The sequence below is a fragment of the Synchiropus splendidus genome, chromosome 1 (assembly GCF_027744825.2).
Source record: "Synchiropus splendidus isolate RoL2022-P1 chromosome 1, RoL_Sspl_1.0, whole genome shotgun sequence".
Taxonomy (NCBI): domain Eukaryota; kingdom Metazoa; phylum Chordata; class Actinopteri; order Syngnathiformes; family Callionymidae; genus Synchiropus; species Synchiropus splendidus.
In genome coordinates this window covers 22,539,627-22,554,877 of record NC_071334.1, presented here as the reverse complement: position 1 = coordinate 22,554,877, position 15,251 = coordinate 22,539,627, and the positions used below count along the sequence as shown (strand labels likewise).

At 40.5% G+C, this 15,251-nt stretch overlaps 1 protein-coding gene across 1 annotated transcript in view; it reads left to right on the top strand.

The window, feature by feature from the left end:
- The first annotated feature begins 1,024 nt into the window (after positions 1–1,024).
- The window catches only part of LOC128752792 (cadherin-2-like), a 67,284-nt gene continuing 53,057 nt past the window's right edge, over positions 1,025–15,251 (top strand). The window contains exons 1-2 of the mRNA XM_053854412.1: positions 1,025–1,428; positions 11,337–11,472. Coding sequence (XP_053710387.1) covers positions 1,387–1,428; positions 11,337–11,472 — 178 coding nt within the window. The 5' untranslated portion in view covers positions 1,025–1,386. The remainder of the gene's footprint in view (positions 1,429–11,336; positions 11,473–15,251) is intronic.

Here is a 15,251-nt window from a genome sequence, read left to right as displayed (position 1 = left end):
TATTTTCATTTCTTTGTTTTTTCAAAAAAATTTTTTTTTTTTTAAAGTATTTTCATTTATTGATTCATGTTCAAGATATTATTTGATTTATATTCAATTGTGCAGTATGTGCCTTTGTGGTGTATGCTGTAACTTTCTGTATGTCTTAAATGTCACGTGTTTGTCTTAAATGTCTTCAACATTTGGTTCTGTGAGAAGTCGAATGGCCCATTGTAGGGAGAATGAAGGCTATTGAATCAAATGTGGTTATCTACAACATTATTGCAATGTATATCCAATGTTCTCATGCTACTCCTCCACCTACCTCTCCACTTATCATCTGCCATTTGTCCTCAGCATTGGTGCAAAAACTGTGTTTTTTTTGTGGTCATCGATCTTAGGCCAATAGAAGATAAGCTGAATCTCATATGTTGTTCAGTATTTCTTAATGAACAATCCTATTTGGGTAGGAGCCATTGATCCAGACACAGCAGTTGGAGGTTCTGATGCCATATTGGGCCATCATGCTAATGTTTTGAGGACTGTTTGGGGAGAACTTGTCACGTCAATCTTGAAAAGTGGCTGTACCAAGTAGTAGCCCTATAAAGCCTGCCTCAATGTCTGCCTTTGTGGTTGTTGCCCCAGAACTGTCCATCTGTTGGTTGGCCTCTAAGGCTTGCAAGATACCATACAACCCTGAAATTAAAAAGACAAGTATGACGTTTCATCTCTCTGAGAGGGAGAGTACTGATGAAGTGGTGTGAATAAAGCAGATTATTTTATGCTAAGAAATATGATCTTAATAAAGATTTATGGATATGTTTGAGGAATCTGTGGCCCTATACATATGCTCCTTCTTGACCCGTTGATGTGATTCTCATACTGTATTTTTTAATTCTTGTGCGGGCCGGAGAACAAAGAGGATCTAGGAAACCCTGTCTTTAAACTTCACTTTATTACGCGCTGTGCTTCTTACTTTGGCGCACGTGTCTTGTGACGTCATAGAGGAAAACACGCTCTTAAAAGTGTCCTGTGAGGAAAACACGTTACAACAATTAAAGTAGATCAGCTATAGAAAAGTTATTTAAATGCGGACTCCTGGAAATTCGGCTGGCACAACAAATACTATTCTATAAAGCGTGGCGAAGAGTTGGCGTTTAGACAGATATCGGCTGTTTTCGTCCGCTAGAGGGCCTCACTGAGGAGCAGGGGGCCGGCTCTCGGTGGGTCGCAGGCGGGCTGGTGGAGCGTCTGAGCCGGGAGAGCTGACAGTCTCGGAGCTGTCCTGCTGGAGGGAGGGAGGATACCTCATGCCGCCTGGGTTCTCCGGGAACTAAACTCTTTCGTGTACAGCCGCGGCGAGGACTCGTTCTGTTGTGGATAGGAGGACAAGTGGACCTGCTCAAGATGCATGTGGTCGGGATTTGGACGCTAATGGCGGCTCTGCAGGTAAAAGCGATTTCAGTGCTCTGGGCTGCGGTCCAACGGTGTCGAGACAAGGATGCGCCGTTTGTATTTGCCCATGTATCCGCGTGAATTTGACACGTTTCCATGATGTCGTTGGAGGCTCGCTTCACGACCTACTTTAGTTTTACAGAACCGGTGTGGGAGAGAGTTTGTACTGTAGAGATGGTCTGTGGAGAGACGCAGCATCCGACGGTGCTCTGCTGTTTGTCATCTCCTCTACGCTCCGGAAGTCTCGCTGTCAGGGTTTGATAACCATTAGTTTGTTTTGGCAATGAAATGTATAAAGCGCTGTGAACCTTCCTCAGCCGCACAATCGTGCTCAACTGTGAGTGTTCTCTGCCAGCAGGGTGTTTTCCTGAAGCTGGACTTTAATGTTTATCAAAATAACGCAATATTATAACGAAAAACTCAAACAAAAACTCTAAAATAAAAATAAAATATATTGTCCTCACATCATGATACAATTTACAAGACCGCATAGGACTGTCTTCTAACTTAATGTTTTCAAGCAATAGTTATGATTATTATCGGCAGAAGATTAATGCAAAATAATATTGTTTCACCGTTGTCATTTACGCAATCTCTTACTCCATATTTGTGGTACTGTAGCTGCCAAAAACACCCTCTCTGTCATTAAGCATGAACAGTATTAGTATTTTGACCAAGCCACATCCAGTCAGTCAAATGGATTTACTTCAACTGATAGGTGATTTATTCACCTTGTTCAATACTTCAATATAAAAAGCGAGGTAGAGTGAAAAGGCATTCTTGTAGTGAGGGATATTCTTCCTGCTCACTTGCTTGCTTGATGTGTCCAGTGTCTTTTCGGAAAAGACAAAGCAAAGCTGTGACAGGTTTGGAATTACTGTCGTTCCAAATCAAAATGAGCCACAAATGCTCGTTTTTTAAGATGCATTATCTTTTTTGAATTACCGATTATGTGTTAGTCAGATGACTAACCCGACTGACAGTTGACAGCTGATATAATTTATGTATTATGTTTGGATGAAGTTGTATAACTTTTGATGCCGATTGTGTAACCCTGAATGTGTTGAATCAGTCCATCAAATAGCATATTTGTGTTCATTTGTTTCATGGTGTTCTTGGGGAATCAGACTTTGTAGTCATTTCAAGAGAATCATTCCTGCCATCCATTACCTTTAATGTCGTTATGTTGTGTTTTTGCAACCTCCTTTGACACCTCATTCGCCGTCACAATCTTTCATTCCGGGGTTGGATCTGTTTCTGCTTCTCTTGTTTGGTACTTGTGGGAGCTTTGTGCATACTGTTACTTTCATGTCCATGTTTGTCATTAATGCCTTTAATGTTTGCTGTGTTGAAAGTGGAACTTTCCCATTGTGGGAAGAATAAAGGCCATCTAATCCAAAGATGACTGTGTCCAACTGTCATAAGGTGACCCCATGTTGGGCCATCACGCAAATGTTTTGAAGACTGTTTGGGGTTGAAAAGTGGCCGTACCAGGTAGTAGCCCCATAAACCCTGCCACAAGGGGTTCTGGAGGGTCGGGGGAAAATGCTGAAGTGCCTTGATGATTATATATATATTATATAGAGAGACTATTTGTATTTGTATTTTGAGTATTTATCTCTGCCTTTGTGGTTGTTTTTATTGCCCCAGAATTGTTCATCAGTTGGTTGGCTTGATAAGATACCATACAACCCTTAAATTAAAAAGACAAGTATGACGTTACCAGGCAGTTATTTTCCATCTCTCTGAGAGGGAGAGGAAGGTACTTAAACCTCACTTAGGTATTAAAGCAGATTATCTGATAAAATGTCAGCTGAAAAAATTAACTCGGGTTTATGTTGATGTTTAAGGAAGTTTTATTGAATAATCAGCGACTGTTTGTTTTTTGTGAGAGCATTTCTGAATAATGCTGAATCATGAAATGAATGACGCTGTTTTCTCTGAATCCAAAGTTGTTATATAGTGTTAAAGAGTAATATGATAAATGTGTTTTTCAGTCTATTTCAGTAGTTTCTTAGCCTTTACTTTTTCACAAAAAAGAAAAAAAAACACATTTTGAGGATTGGTTAAAATTAAAAATAACTACACCAAAGATAACCATATCCACAGATGTCCCCTGGTGGAACACATGTTAAGGTTTTTGTCTCAAAACCAAGCTTTTATCATTAGATGAATGAAGGATAAGTGTGACCTGTGTCGCCTCTGCCATATAATGTTGATGCAGGACTAACCGGCTGCAGACTGGAGCGTGCCACAATACCTAAAACAAAATCAATACTGAGGTCAGTGCCGTGTGAAGAGGTCAAAGGCCATGCTCCAAACTAATCCCCCACTGGTGTACCAGAGTTAAAATGGCAAGCAAAGCACTCTGGAGAGAGGCTCTGTGATCACTGGGATCCTGCTGAGGTTGTTGAACAGCGAGATGGATGAGAGTTCATCCATTGGGGGTGCACTGATTGAGTCATCTCTGTGGATCAATCACTGTGCCAAGTTAGCTTCGTGTTTCCTCCCTTTACATCAGGGGGTGGAATAGATTTTGGATTTGATCAGGAAGTTATCGTTTAGGCGGGTCAATGATTGTGAAAAACAGGAAGGGCCAGTGTTGCCGTGCTCATTGCACCTCCATCAGAAAACAGAGGGACTTTGTTCGCTGTAATCTATTCCCCAAAATGTGCTTAAACAGTTTCAGTTTTACAGGAAGCACATTTTGCAGTGTGCTCTTGTGCTGTGGAATTTTGGGTACTGTGCTGCTTACTGGTCAGTGATCGGTTGTGGTAGTCTCTATCTCAAGATTTATCTGAGACTCATCTAGGATACATGACTACACGCTAATGTTTTGGTCTGGAACAAGGTAGGGAAAGAACACAAAACACGTGACCGACCATGGCAGCCGTGAGCTAAGAAGAACATGGACGTGTTGATTTGAGGCCTCAGGTGTCCGTAGCACCGCCGTCATCAGAGGCTATTAGTATTTGCCTTCACCCAGTGTGATTCATTCTTTGTGTGACCTCATGGCAGAGTGTCACAACCACTCATGCCTATTATCAAGCACATTTTTGGTGTGTTAAACTGTTATTTTGTGGTCCCACCTGTGATTAGTAGTGTCACCATCTGTGAACAAAAGCTGGAGTGTTTCTGGTGCTCAGTGTGGCAACTGTTTTAGGAGTGGAGGTGGCCATTTATAATGCATCTCTCAATCTGCGCTTGTCACATCTTTCTAGGTAGCTTGTTGCATTCTTTACTTTTTATTAGTGTGGTATGTTGTGATGTCTTGCTTGTATGGTGGATGCTAATGCAGAAAAACATATGTGGGGTGAGGTGTGTGTCACTAGGTGTCCAAGTCTCTTGGTTTTTCATGTGTCAGCTTGTTGGATCTACTACCAGGGTGCCAGATCAATATTAAAATCTCCTCCATTAAACAGTACTGAGGCAGCAAGTGGTGAAGACTGCAGCTGTGATTTAAATATTCCAAATACATCTTCAGCTGCTCTGCAGCACGTCGAGAAAACTGTTAATGCTGATCGGATCTGAGGCTGCATTCTGCCAGGAAATGCAGTGATTGGATGTGTGACTGTTAATCAGATAGGAGATGTGGTGTGCTAATATTGTTGTCTGTGGGTTTACTGTTACGTTCTGCACACATTTAGGCTACATCCACATGGAGCCAGACATTTTACTATCTGAACATTGTCAATGCCTGTTTTAAAAAAAGTCGTTTCTGCCGTCCACACTTTTTCACAGGAAATGTTTTGAGTACATATGCCAGGACTGTAGAGGTGTTAAAATAAAAGATTGTATGTTAAGTATTAGCATAGGAGCATAAACAGATCAATCGATGAGACAGTGGTGTTTGCAGAAGATGCGGTTGAGCTTTGATTAGAGTCAACACTGGACTACTACTGAAGTCATCAGAGGTGTGAGAAAGTGGCCAAGGACACGTGTGTCAAATGTTTTCAGCGGCTCTTTGGTCACCTGCTTCATGCTTCATTGACACCACAGGGAGAAATCAGCTGTTAATTCTGTTCCATAAGTTCTTGTTTGGATATGCTTCAGGCTTGTGTGAAAGTTTAGAAAACATCACAGATGCACAGCTGATACACAAGTCTTGCATTAATGTATAAAAGCAGACACTTAGCTTGTAGTAAAGGAGAGAATCATTGTATGTATTTTCTTTTAATTAATCAGGGTCAGCCAAGTAAAACAACTGCCCAGGAGACTTCTGCATCTGAAAGTGTGGAAACTGCTACTGAATTCATCTCTGTTAAAGATTATTTGACTGAAAGTTGTTGTACAAATAGGTGTTTACGGTTTCTTTTTTACAAACCAACTTGTCAGTCGATGATGTGGCGTGTCGTGAGGGAATGGGCTGGGGGCGAGGCTCTGGATGCCGCGTTTCAAAATCCTTGCTGAAAAGCCTCATATGGTTTGAGAAAGCTCAAAATATTACACATCGACGCACAGATTTTGACGTCGATTAATTTTTGTTGTCGACGTTATCGATGACGTCAACTAATCATTGCAGCCCTAATGTCATGATGTTCCAGTTGCACATTTACAGTGAAATGCGAATACCTTCTGCACATGGCATTTGAAATGAAATTTTCCCGGATTCACATCACTTTTCACAGGCTGGTTTTCTGTCGCAACGATACTCAGTGGCTCGTGGAGCTCTGTAATACTGTTGCTGATTTGAAGCAAAGCCGAGGTCTGTCACCGTGCTGTGCTCACCGTGCTCGAATACCTCCCTGCCTACCATACATACCTGCAACCACCTTCATTTGGGTGAGAGTTCCAGCCCTGTAAAAACGTGCGATGAAATATAGTGAGGGAACACTGTTGTTGATATCAGGTGCTGTCATGAACAAGTAGTTGAAGAGTACCATTACTACGAAGTAGGCCAGTATCGGTGCGAGTACCAATGCTGGTATGCATATCGGGGCATCCCTACACGTGATTAAACATATTAAAAAATGAGTGGAAACATCGAAACAAGCAGAAAACACATAACGCGTCGTCAAAGCAGACATGATTATGGTGGTTGATTTTGGCCTGTTTTTAATGGAAAAACCCCAAAAGAAACATCAGAAATAACTACTGTATATGACAGAAATATGTTAGCTGCTCATGGAACGTAAGCCACATATCTGGCGGGGGTCACTGGCGGGGCTCCACAATGGTTTTAAAAAATCCTGGCAGAAACAGCACAGCCTTCTAAAAAAACCCCACATTTTTAGTAGTTCACTATTATGAAACAAAACATAACATAATGGAGGTCGAACATTGATGCACTAAATATTGTGGCGGATTACTTCACAGGGAAAAAAAACAGTTAAATGTAAACAAATGTAATGAAATACAACACACCATTTTTACAAACAAATCAGTATCATCGGAAGTGTCTCTCAGTATGCACTGCAAGTCGACAAATGCTCCATACCTAAGCCCAGTGGACTGCAGAAGAAAAAGTTGAGGAAGGAAAGTGACTGGACGCTTTGGAGAAACTGAACTGAACTGAATGCAGAACTCGAGGCACTGAAGGACTGACATGTCAGATCCCGGGAGTGTGACATGGGGAAGTGGTGGCTGTGAAAGTTCCTCTGTAGGGGGAATGTTTGGACACTTCTGCAGATAAAACTATATATAATAATTTAAAAAGTTGGAACATTGCTGTTAATATGAACATGTGGAAGATAAAAAGGATTTCCAGCCAGTCTTTGAATTTTACTTGTATTGGAAACTTGGGATGAACGGAGTATTTGCTGGCCTAATATAAAAAAAAAACACTCGCCAAAGCCGAATACCTGCATGTAACATGGTCAAACACACGCAGAACAGCCTGAATGATGATTTTCACTTCAAATGGATAACACGTTATGATAGAATGTGTTTTTAAAAACAAGAATGTGCTGCAGAGGTGAAATGAGCCCTGCGAGACCGCTGACAAAAATCTCGCAATTGACTCCACCATCCTCGAAGAACCATGAAAATCTGGCAACACAATTCTCCACTTGAGCGGTTGGTTACCGACTCCCAGGGTCGCTGCCCGGACCAAATGGGAATGGTTAAACACAAGAATATGACTTTCTGACTCATGCATCCCACGTTTCCTCTCATCTTGAATATTTCTCTGTTGCGCTTGGTGTCAAGTATCAAGCACAACCATTTCCCACCCCATCGTCATGCTGACAGTTCAGTGCAAAGTGTGATCTATAGTCTGTGTACAGTGTTGAAGTTTTTGGTGTTGGAGAGTGAGACTGGAATTCCAGTTTGTAATGAGTGTTCAACCAAGCTATCTCGAGCCATCTGTTTATACTGATGGATTTTTATTTATTTCAAAGTCTGAATTATAAAAAAAAAATCAAAAATAACATTAACATTAACTTTCTTTGACCATCATGTATGTAAAACAGACATTTGAGTCAACAGATATTAATACAAAACGAACATTTGAGTCAACAGATGATCTATGTTCATCACAGATGAACTCGGTAGCTGTTGCCACAGTAACACTTTCAGATGCAGGAGTCACCTGGGCAGTTGTTTTACTCAGCTGACCCAATTAAATACATTTTCAATAATGATTCTTTTCTTTACTACAAGCTAAATGTCTACGGTTTATGCCATATATGCCATATATTTATGTTGTAACGCAAGATTACGCCGGTAAACAAATATGGCACCCGCGATGGTCAAGCTATAACTGCAGCGAATTTTGATCACATTCTGCGAAATTCCTGGGCGGAAACACTCTTTTCACTGAAACTGGTGTGATGACTCTACGAGTAGGGCATTATACAGGCACTAATGAGCAGACATTTAGGGCGTCCTGCTGTGGATACAGGAGGGCGTCCATTTTTTCATGGTTTGCATGGACGCCTCAGGACTCAGGAGACGCCCTGCTAGCTAAAAACCTGGAGAAAAATCACAATTTGTTATCTGTCCTCATGTTGTTATCTCAACTGATATGAAAAAAAATGTTGTGATACAATTATTTTTCTATATTGCCAAGCCTTGTCTGAAACTAGCCCAACAAAGACATACATACATTACATACATTCACACATGATCCGCATAAATAGTCAAATGATTGAGTGGAAATATTAGAGATTTAATGTGTCATCTACTAAACAAAATACCTATGCATTTAATCCATAATGTACTTCCACAACTATTCATAGAACACACATTACACCTTTTCAATGCTTCATGAATTCATCAGTCTTGAACTCGGTGACGAATTAAAAGTACTCGCAGTGGATTTGTTTGTTAGATAGATGATCAAAGAATGCCAGTACAACTCATTCTTAAATGATAACAGTCAATGATGCGACACAATGACACACACACTCTGTTTTGTCCTCTCCATCTATGCGTGAACCCACGAATGACATACATACTTACACACACATTCTAAACACTCTAAATTGAAGCCTGTTGAAAAATGATGTGAATCACATTGTGCACTGTATATTGTGTGCACCCATTATGCTAATAAAGGATGAGATGAAAGCTAAAACTGTGGCACTGACGACTTGTAGAACTCAAGATTTTTAATTTTTTTGGGTCAAGTGGAAGCAAATCGCTGTGCTCATTGCTCTAATCACTTTATGACGCCCACTCAAGTTAACAGCATAACAGATGCCACTCCGGTTTTGTGTGGGAGGGGGAGAGGGCATTTAGGGGGTAGAGGTGGGTGGGCGGGTTCCATGTTCCCGAAACTGGAGACACCCATGTCTAGACACTAATTATCATTCCAATTAATTGAAGCGGTTTGCTGCTGCTCCTCTTGCTGGATAATGATGCTTGTTTGGTTATGAACTGGTGCTGAACTGGAATAATTTCCAATGTGACAAACAATGTCGGGAAGTCAGTCAATAGGCCCAATTAAAACGGCTCCGCCAATAATCACACCGTCATGCGCAAGTCTCTTCCGCATTCGTTTGAATTGCACTTTCAACGATGGCAGTGCTCCAAATTACTTCATCGGCTTCACTTTCTTCTTTTAGAGTTGTTGTGCCAAATAGTCTGCTCTCTGACCTGCGGATGCTGCCAATCCATCAACCCATCGTCACTTAATAAGTTTTATTCACGCACAGACGCAGAAGGAAAGTGGTTGTGGTGTTTTAGCAGTGGTGTGCGCTGCCAAGTTTCATTGAAATTCTAGTCGTGGTATCTCTGTGGTTTTGTGCTCAACTGATAGGATTTTTCGGTCATTTGTGCGACAGTAGCTGGTTTGTTAGACTTGTTGGACCACGTTGGCGAGTTGTTTTTGGGATCCACTGACCACTCTTCTAGCTGCTCACAGTCTGTACTCCCTTTTCACCTCCATGAGAAATGTGGACAAAATATGTGTGAGCCATTCTACCACTGGTCTCTGCCTGTGTTTGCTCATGTTTCACTGTACATGTCCCTGAAGACCTTAAGTCGTCGACACTTTACGGTAAATTTAATTGTACATGATGAACCTGCGACCTTTGCAGGGTGTCCCCCCAATCATATGCAAATTGTAATTCCTAGGATAGGCTGTCATCTAAGAACCACAGAATTACCAAGTGAATGTTGGATTTATGAAGGAGAAATGCACAATTTTTTATTGAAAAAAAAAATGTAAACATCTGATTTATCAACACCTTTTATGACCAATAGCTGTGGGGAAACAAAAAACCTGCTCATGATCAGAAACAAAGCAAATAAAACACGCTATTAGGGTTGCACCGATCGATTGGCCAGTCCATATATCCTCGCGGATATGGTTATTTATGATGTCATCGTGTTTGGCAAATATACCCTGCTAACATATATACGTCATACACAATGAGAAATGTTATTATTCTTGAAAATTTTACATCACAATGTAAAAATGCCGAAACAAAACCGGCATTTCTCTGGAAAATTGCGCTGCTTGTTGCAAACCTGCAGCAACAGACAGTGAGCTAGCAAGTCACGATGTCAGCCATTTGGCAATACATCTCTGTGAAAGAAAATAACAACCTATTTGCAGTTCGCGACATGTGCACCCAAACCGACAACATGAATTTGACGAGACACTTGGCTTCAAATAATCGGACCGAATTTCAGCGCTAGCAAGAGGCTAACTGTGCAAAAGCGAACCTCCGGTGAAACCATTGCTCATGGAGTTTGTTGTTTTGGCGAGCAGCGTGTTCTGTTGTCGCAGACCACAGCACCTGGACTCCAGTTACTAATTCCTTGGTCATGTCTGACAAGAGGAGTGTTGTTTCAGGTTATGAGGCAACATACCAGTATTTAACAAGTGTTCATTGTTCATTGGAAAGGGAGTACATTTATCTGTTTTATATTCAACACTGTGTGTTTGTGTTGTTTAATTGTTATTTAGTTGCAATGTTTTCTATACATTTTCTCTTGAGTATTATTGTTATTTAGTTGGTTTGTGTAATTAATTCATAAAAAGTGACTTCTGTGCGTTTTTTGTTTCATTCAACATTTTTATCCAAATGTTAGTCAGTATAGTAGGCTTTAATGTTTTATGGATTATTGGAATTTCGCCTTCCAACAAATAAAGGATATCTAGCCTAATTCCATTATAATCATCGTTTTGAAAGTGAGTAATTTGGTGTTGGACAGTAGTGGAAGAAGTTCGAGCAGAAGTAGATTTGGGTCACCACTTGTACATGATAGAAAATCTTCATTGTCTTTACACCAAATGTTGTCAAACTTAGATTGATATGCCTCCATACTCTTCCTCGAGCTGTTTTTGTTTCCTTTTTTTAAAAATGATTACTTTAGTCCGGCGGTGAAATAAGAGGGATTACAGACATTGCACTTCAGATTTCAGATTTTCTGCTATCCAGCTTAACTGAGCAAGATCAACTCAAATGATTTGAAGGACTTAAAAGTCAACATTGGTATTTGTGCTCTTTCAGGTTGTGTTTGGTGGAGACCCCCAGACGTGGCTGTCAAGCGAGCACAACTTGTTGCCGTGTGTGAGGGGATTCACGCAGGAGGAATACTTCGTCCAAGTGGACCAAGAGCTGGCCAAGGGACAGGCTGTCTTCAACGGTCAGTGCTTATGCTCTCAGACACACACGCGCACACACACACGCGCACACACACACACACACACACACACACACACACACACAGATGGGACAGTTCCAGTAATAATCCCCTCCCTGCTGGTGGGTGGAGATTTTAAGAGTCCTGCTGGTATTTGAACTATAAAGAAGAAGTGGGTTTTGGGGGGGGTTGACCTTTTGTGGGGGACTGAGAGTGTGGTGGGATTACACTGATGCACTGAGCCCACACACTGTTCTCGCAGTCGTTATTATTGTGTCGTAGTCTGGGTGACACAATGTTCTTGTTGCAGTTTAAGGCTTGTCCACCTCAACTCTCCTCCCGATCCCATCATGATCGGATGGATCCTGATGACAAAATTATTTTTCAGACTTTTAAAACATGTACCTCTAAATATCTAGGTAAAATATTGACCGTTCTTTTTGGAGTAAGGGAGTAATCTGTGCCTGTTATAAATACACAGGGAATAAAGCGTGCTTTGTTTATGTTAGGACCATTAGCCATCTTTCTTTTCCTCGTGAAGATAATTCTGTTTATTCAATTTCTGGAGAATACCAAGAAATGTATCATCCTATAATAGTTCACACTCAATTTGACCTCATTAGAGAGGGTTTTATCGTAAGACACTGCTTACACAGCAGTGGGTTTGACACAATGTGGAATTTTTCGCTGGAGACTCGAGCTTTTCTGTGAAATCATGCTTGTTCTGTGATGATTTTGACAAGAGCTTTAAGAGGTCATCCTCTAGTGAAACATTGATAACACAGTCTGCTCTCAGTTACTCAATGATACCGAGTCACTCCTACAGATATTTGTTTAATTGGGGGAGAGGAGTGTGGGTGATGATGATCATTGACCCTGACTCAGGCTCAGCAGCGGTCTAATCCATGAGGAGATCGATCAGCCGATATTTGCAGTGTTGGTGAGACTGGAGTGCGGGTTCCAGTCAGACTGACTCCACATGTTCAATTGTGATGCTGTTTTGACATCAAGTAATTGAAATTCTTGTCAAAGTGCTACCTACACAGTGCTCTTGACTACTGAGTGAAATAACAGAGAGAAATCTGGAGTGGATCATTTTACTGCATTTGTCTCGCCTCAGAATTTAGAACTGCGGTTTCTAGTCTGTGGATAATGTATTCATGTGGGGAGCTATACTTGGAATCTGATTTTAGCATTTAAATCGAGAATTTTTATGCATATTTCTGGGCATTTTCCCCTTTAAACAGTCTCTGCCTGTCGTAGTTTTGAAGGGGTATAGGAAAAAAGGTTGCCCTGTCCTTCTGATCAAACCAAATCTGATAGTGAGGCGAGAAACTGTGTACTCAAACTCATCGCTGATGATGTGCGTGTTTGTGCACAATCACGTTTTTATGCCTCATTGGAATTGTATGGACCCTGTGAGGTGTGAAAACATGACAGCAAGTGAAGCTGACAGTGCTGCTAGAGATTAGAGTGGGAAGGTGTGTATGTGTCTGTGATGCCTTTTATGCTTTTAGTTTAATTAAGATAAAGTCTTTCAAATGAAAGAAAAATAATGTTTTCTAGTTTTATAATTGACATTCACATGGGAAGCAGTTATTTTCCTTAGTCCATAAAATTGCTCCAAACCGTTTGTTCAGCTTTTTTCTGAATTAACATAAATTTTATGATACATAAAAAAGAAGACACTGAAATAATTGAGCTCAACTATTGTGTGCATATGTGAGGGTTTTATGCACAAGAATGTTTTAACTATGGGTTTGTCCCACTGCACAAAGTTGTTAATTCAACAAGTTGCTTCTATGTTACTATATATTTGTTTTTTCTTATGGGTACCTCCACGGGTGTCAACTTACTTCTCTGAGATGTAGTCCCAGGGGCTGTTATGGTGTGCTTCCCAAAGAAGACTTGCTTGCAATGTTTAATTGTAAAAAATATTATTAGTATTCAAATAGCAATTGCTTTTATATATGTGCAAGTTTTGATTGGATAGCGATGATGTCAAAAATGATCATATTGATGGCGATATTGCCAGAGAGAGTTTCCCACAGTGGCATACTGTCCCACCCATACAAAATCTTTGTAACTAGGATATGGAGGAAATTTCTCATCTCAATATTGCATGCCAGATATCTCGAGACGGTATTGGACTGCCAAGATCAGTTGACACATGGTGATAAGGTTGCCAAACAAAACATTTATTTAAAGTTTAGTTTTTCTCCGAGAGCTCCCGCTTCACAGTTCACTGTCTTGTTTGCCTTTCAGTCCTTGACCCACATGTGCACTAGTGATAATCCAAGAAATGTCATGTTTGATTCCGGAGGATCTAACTTGTCTAACCAGTAGCAGGCATACGAGCGACCCTCATTCGTACTATCAATGTTTATAGACAAGGGGGTTATTCTGTGATTTTGGAAGATTTGATATTGTTGATTATATGATGTTAATAATGTGAATGTTTTCAGTTTTTCATATCGCGATATAGATACGATAACAATATATCCTTCAGCCCTATTTGCAACTGTTAGCAAATGTAGACTTTGTAGTGTTACTTAGCCCCAGTTTCATTTCATGCGCAATTCAGTATTCAGTTCATTGCTGCACAAAATTCGATAGAGGTTATACCATTTAGCTGTTTGCATTTGGGATGTTTTTAAGTCTAGTGCCGAGTTTGTAGTTAATGTATTCATTATTAGCATCATGGACCAAAACCCCTTCAGGGATTTATTGACGAGTAGTAATAGCTCCATAGGAAGAAGCAATTAAAGACCCATCTTTTCTGAATAATATTAGAGGAGTATAAAGGTCAAATCACGCAGGGTTGAGAATTGATCTCTGTGGGATTCCAGATGTTGTTTAGAGATAATCTGATACATGTGTCCAATATTTAGCCCCATGCGTCCATTGGTTTGGTCATTGGTTTCCTGCTTCCTGTCATTTGAAACACAGAAAGACAAAGAAAGAAAAATGACCCTCATCTGATTTAAATTATATGGTATTCTGTTTTACTATACTGTCAAAATGATTTGAATATTGACTTCCTGGCAACTGTGGCTGTGTTCCCAGAGCTTCAGTGTCTGACCAATGTTAGTTATTGAATGTGAGCAGAGGAAATGTGAATAATTAATGCACGGATGGAGGCCAGATATAATTATATGGTGACAGAGTGACTGTCTGGGGGATCGTTTATGAAGGAAATGAGGTCAGAGTCCAGGTTGACCTCTCGGCATCTGACTGCAGGAGGAAACAGCAACATTATTTGATCATCTTGTTTTTCCCTGCAGTTTTTTGGGCTTCCTTGTATACTTCAAACCATTTTTTCCCCCACACGCAGAGATGAGCTTGGATTGACTTTCTATTAAATTTTGATAAAAGAAATGTTTGCGAGTCCAGCTTGAACTTCAATTTCTGTCATCTGCTGTTATTGTATTCAGGTGTGTTGTCTTTGAAAAGAATATGTCCCCATTGTAAAGTCATTTCAAAAGATAGACACATTTAATTAAGTTTTTCTATTTTCTCATTCTTACTTTTTAAAATTGACAATCAAACGTCGCAGTACCATTTCTTATTGTTGTCTGGTAAGTCAGACTTTGTTCCATCCTACTTGTGTTGCCCTCTCAAACTTGAATGTGACAGGTTACTTCCAAATGGGTCACAGATTTGTGTTGGGTCTATACCGCAGATTCCTGACAAACCTTATCCTCGTATCTCTGATAATCACTGTCAGTCTGAGACAGAGTCAGGAACTCATTCACACAACCACTTTGCTGTGAATATGTTAG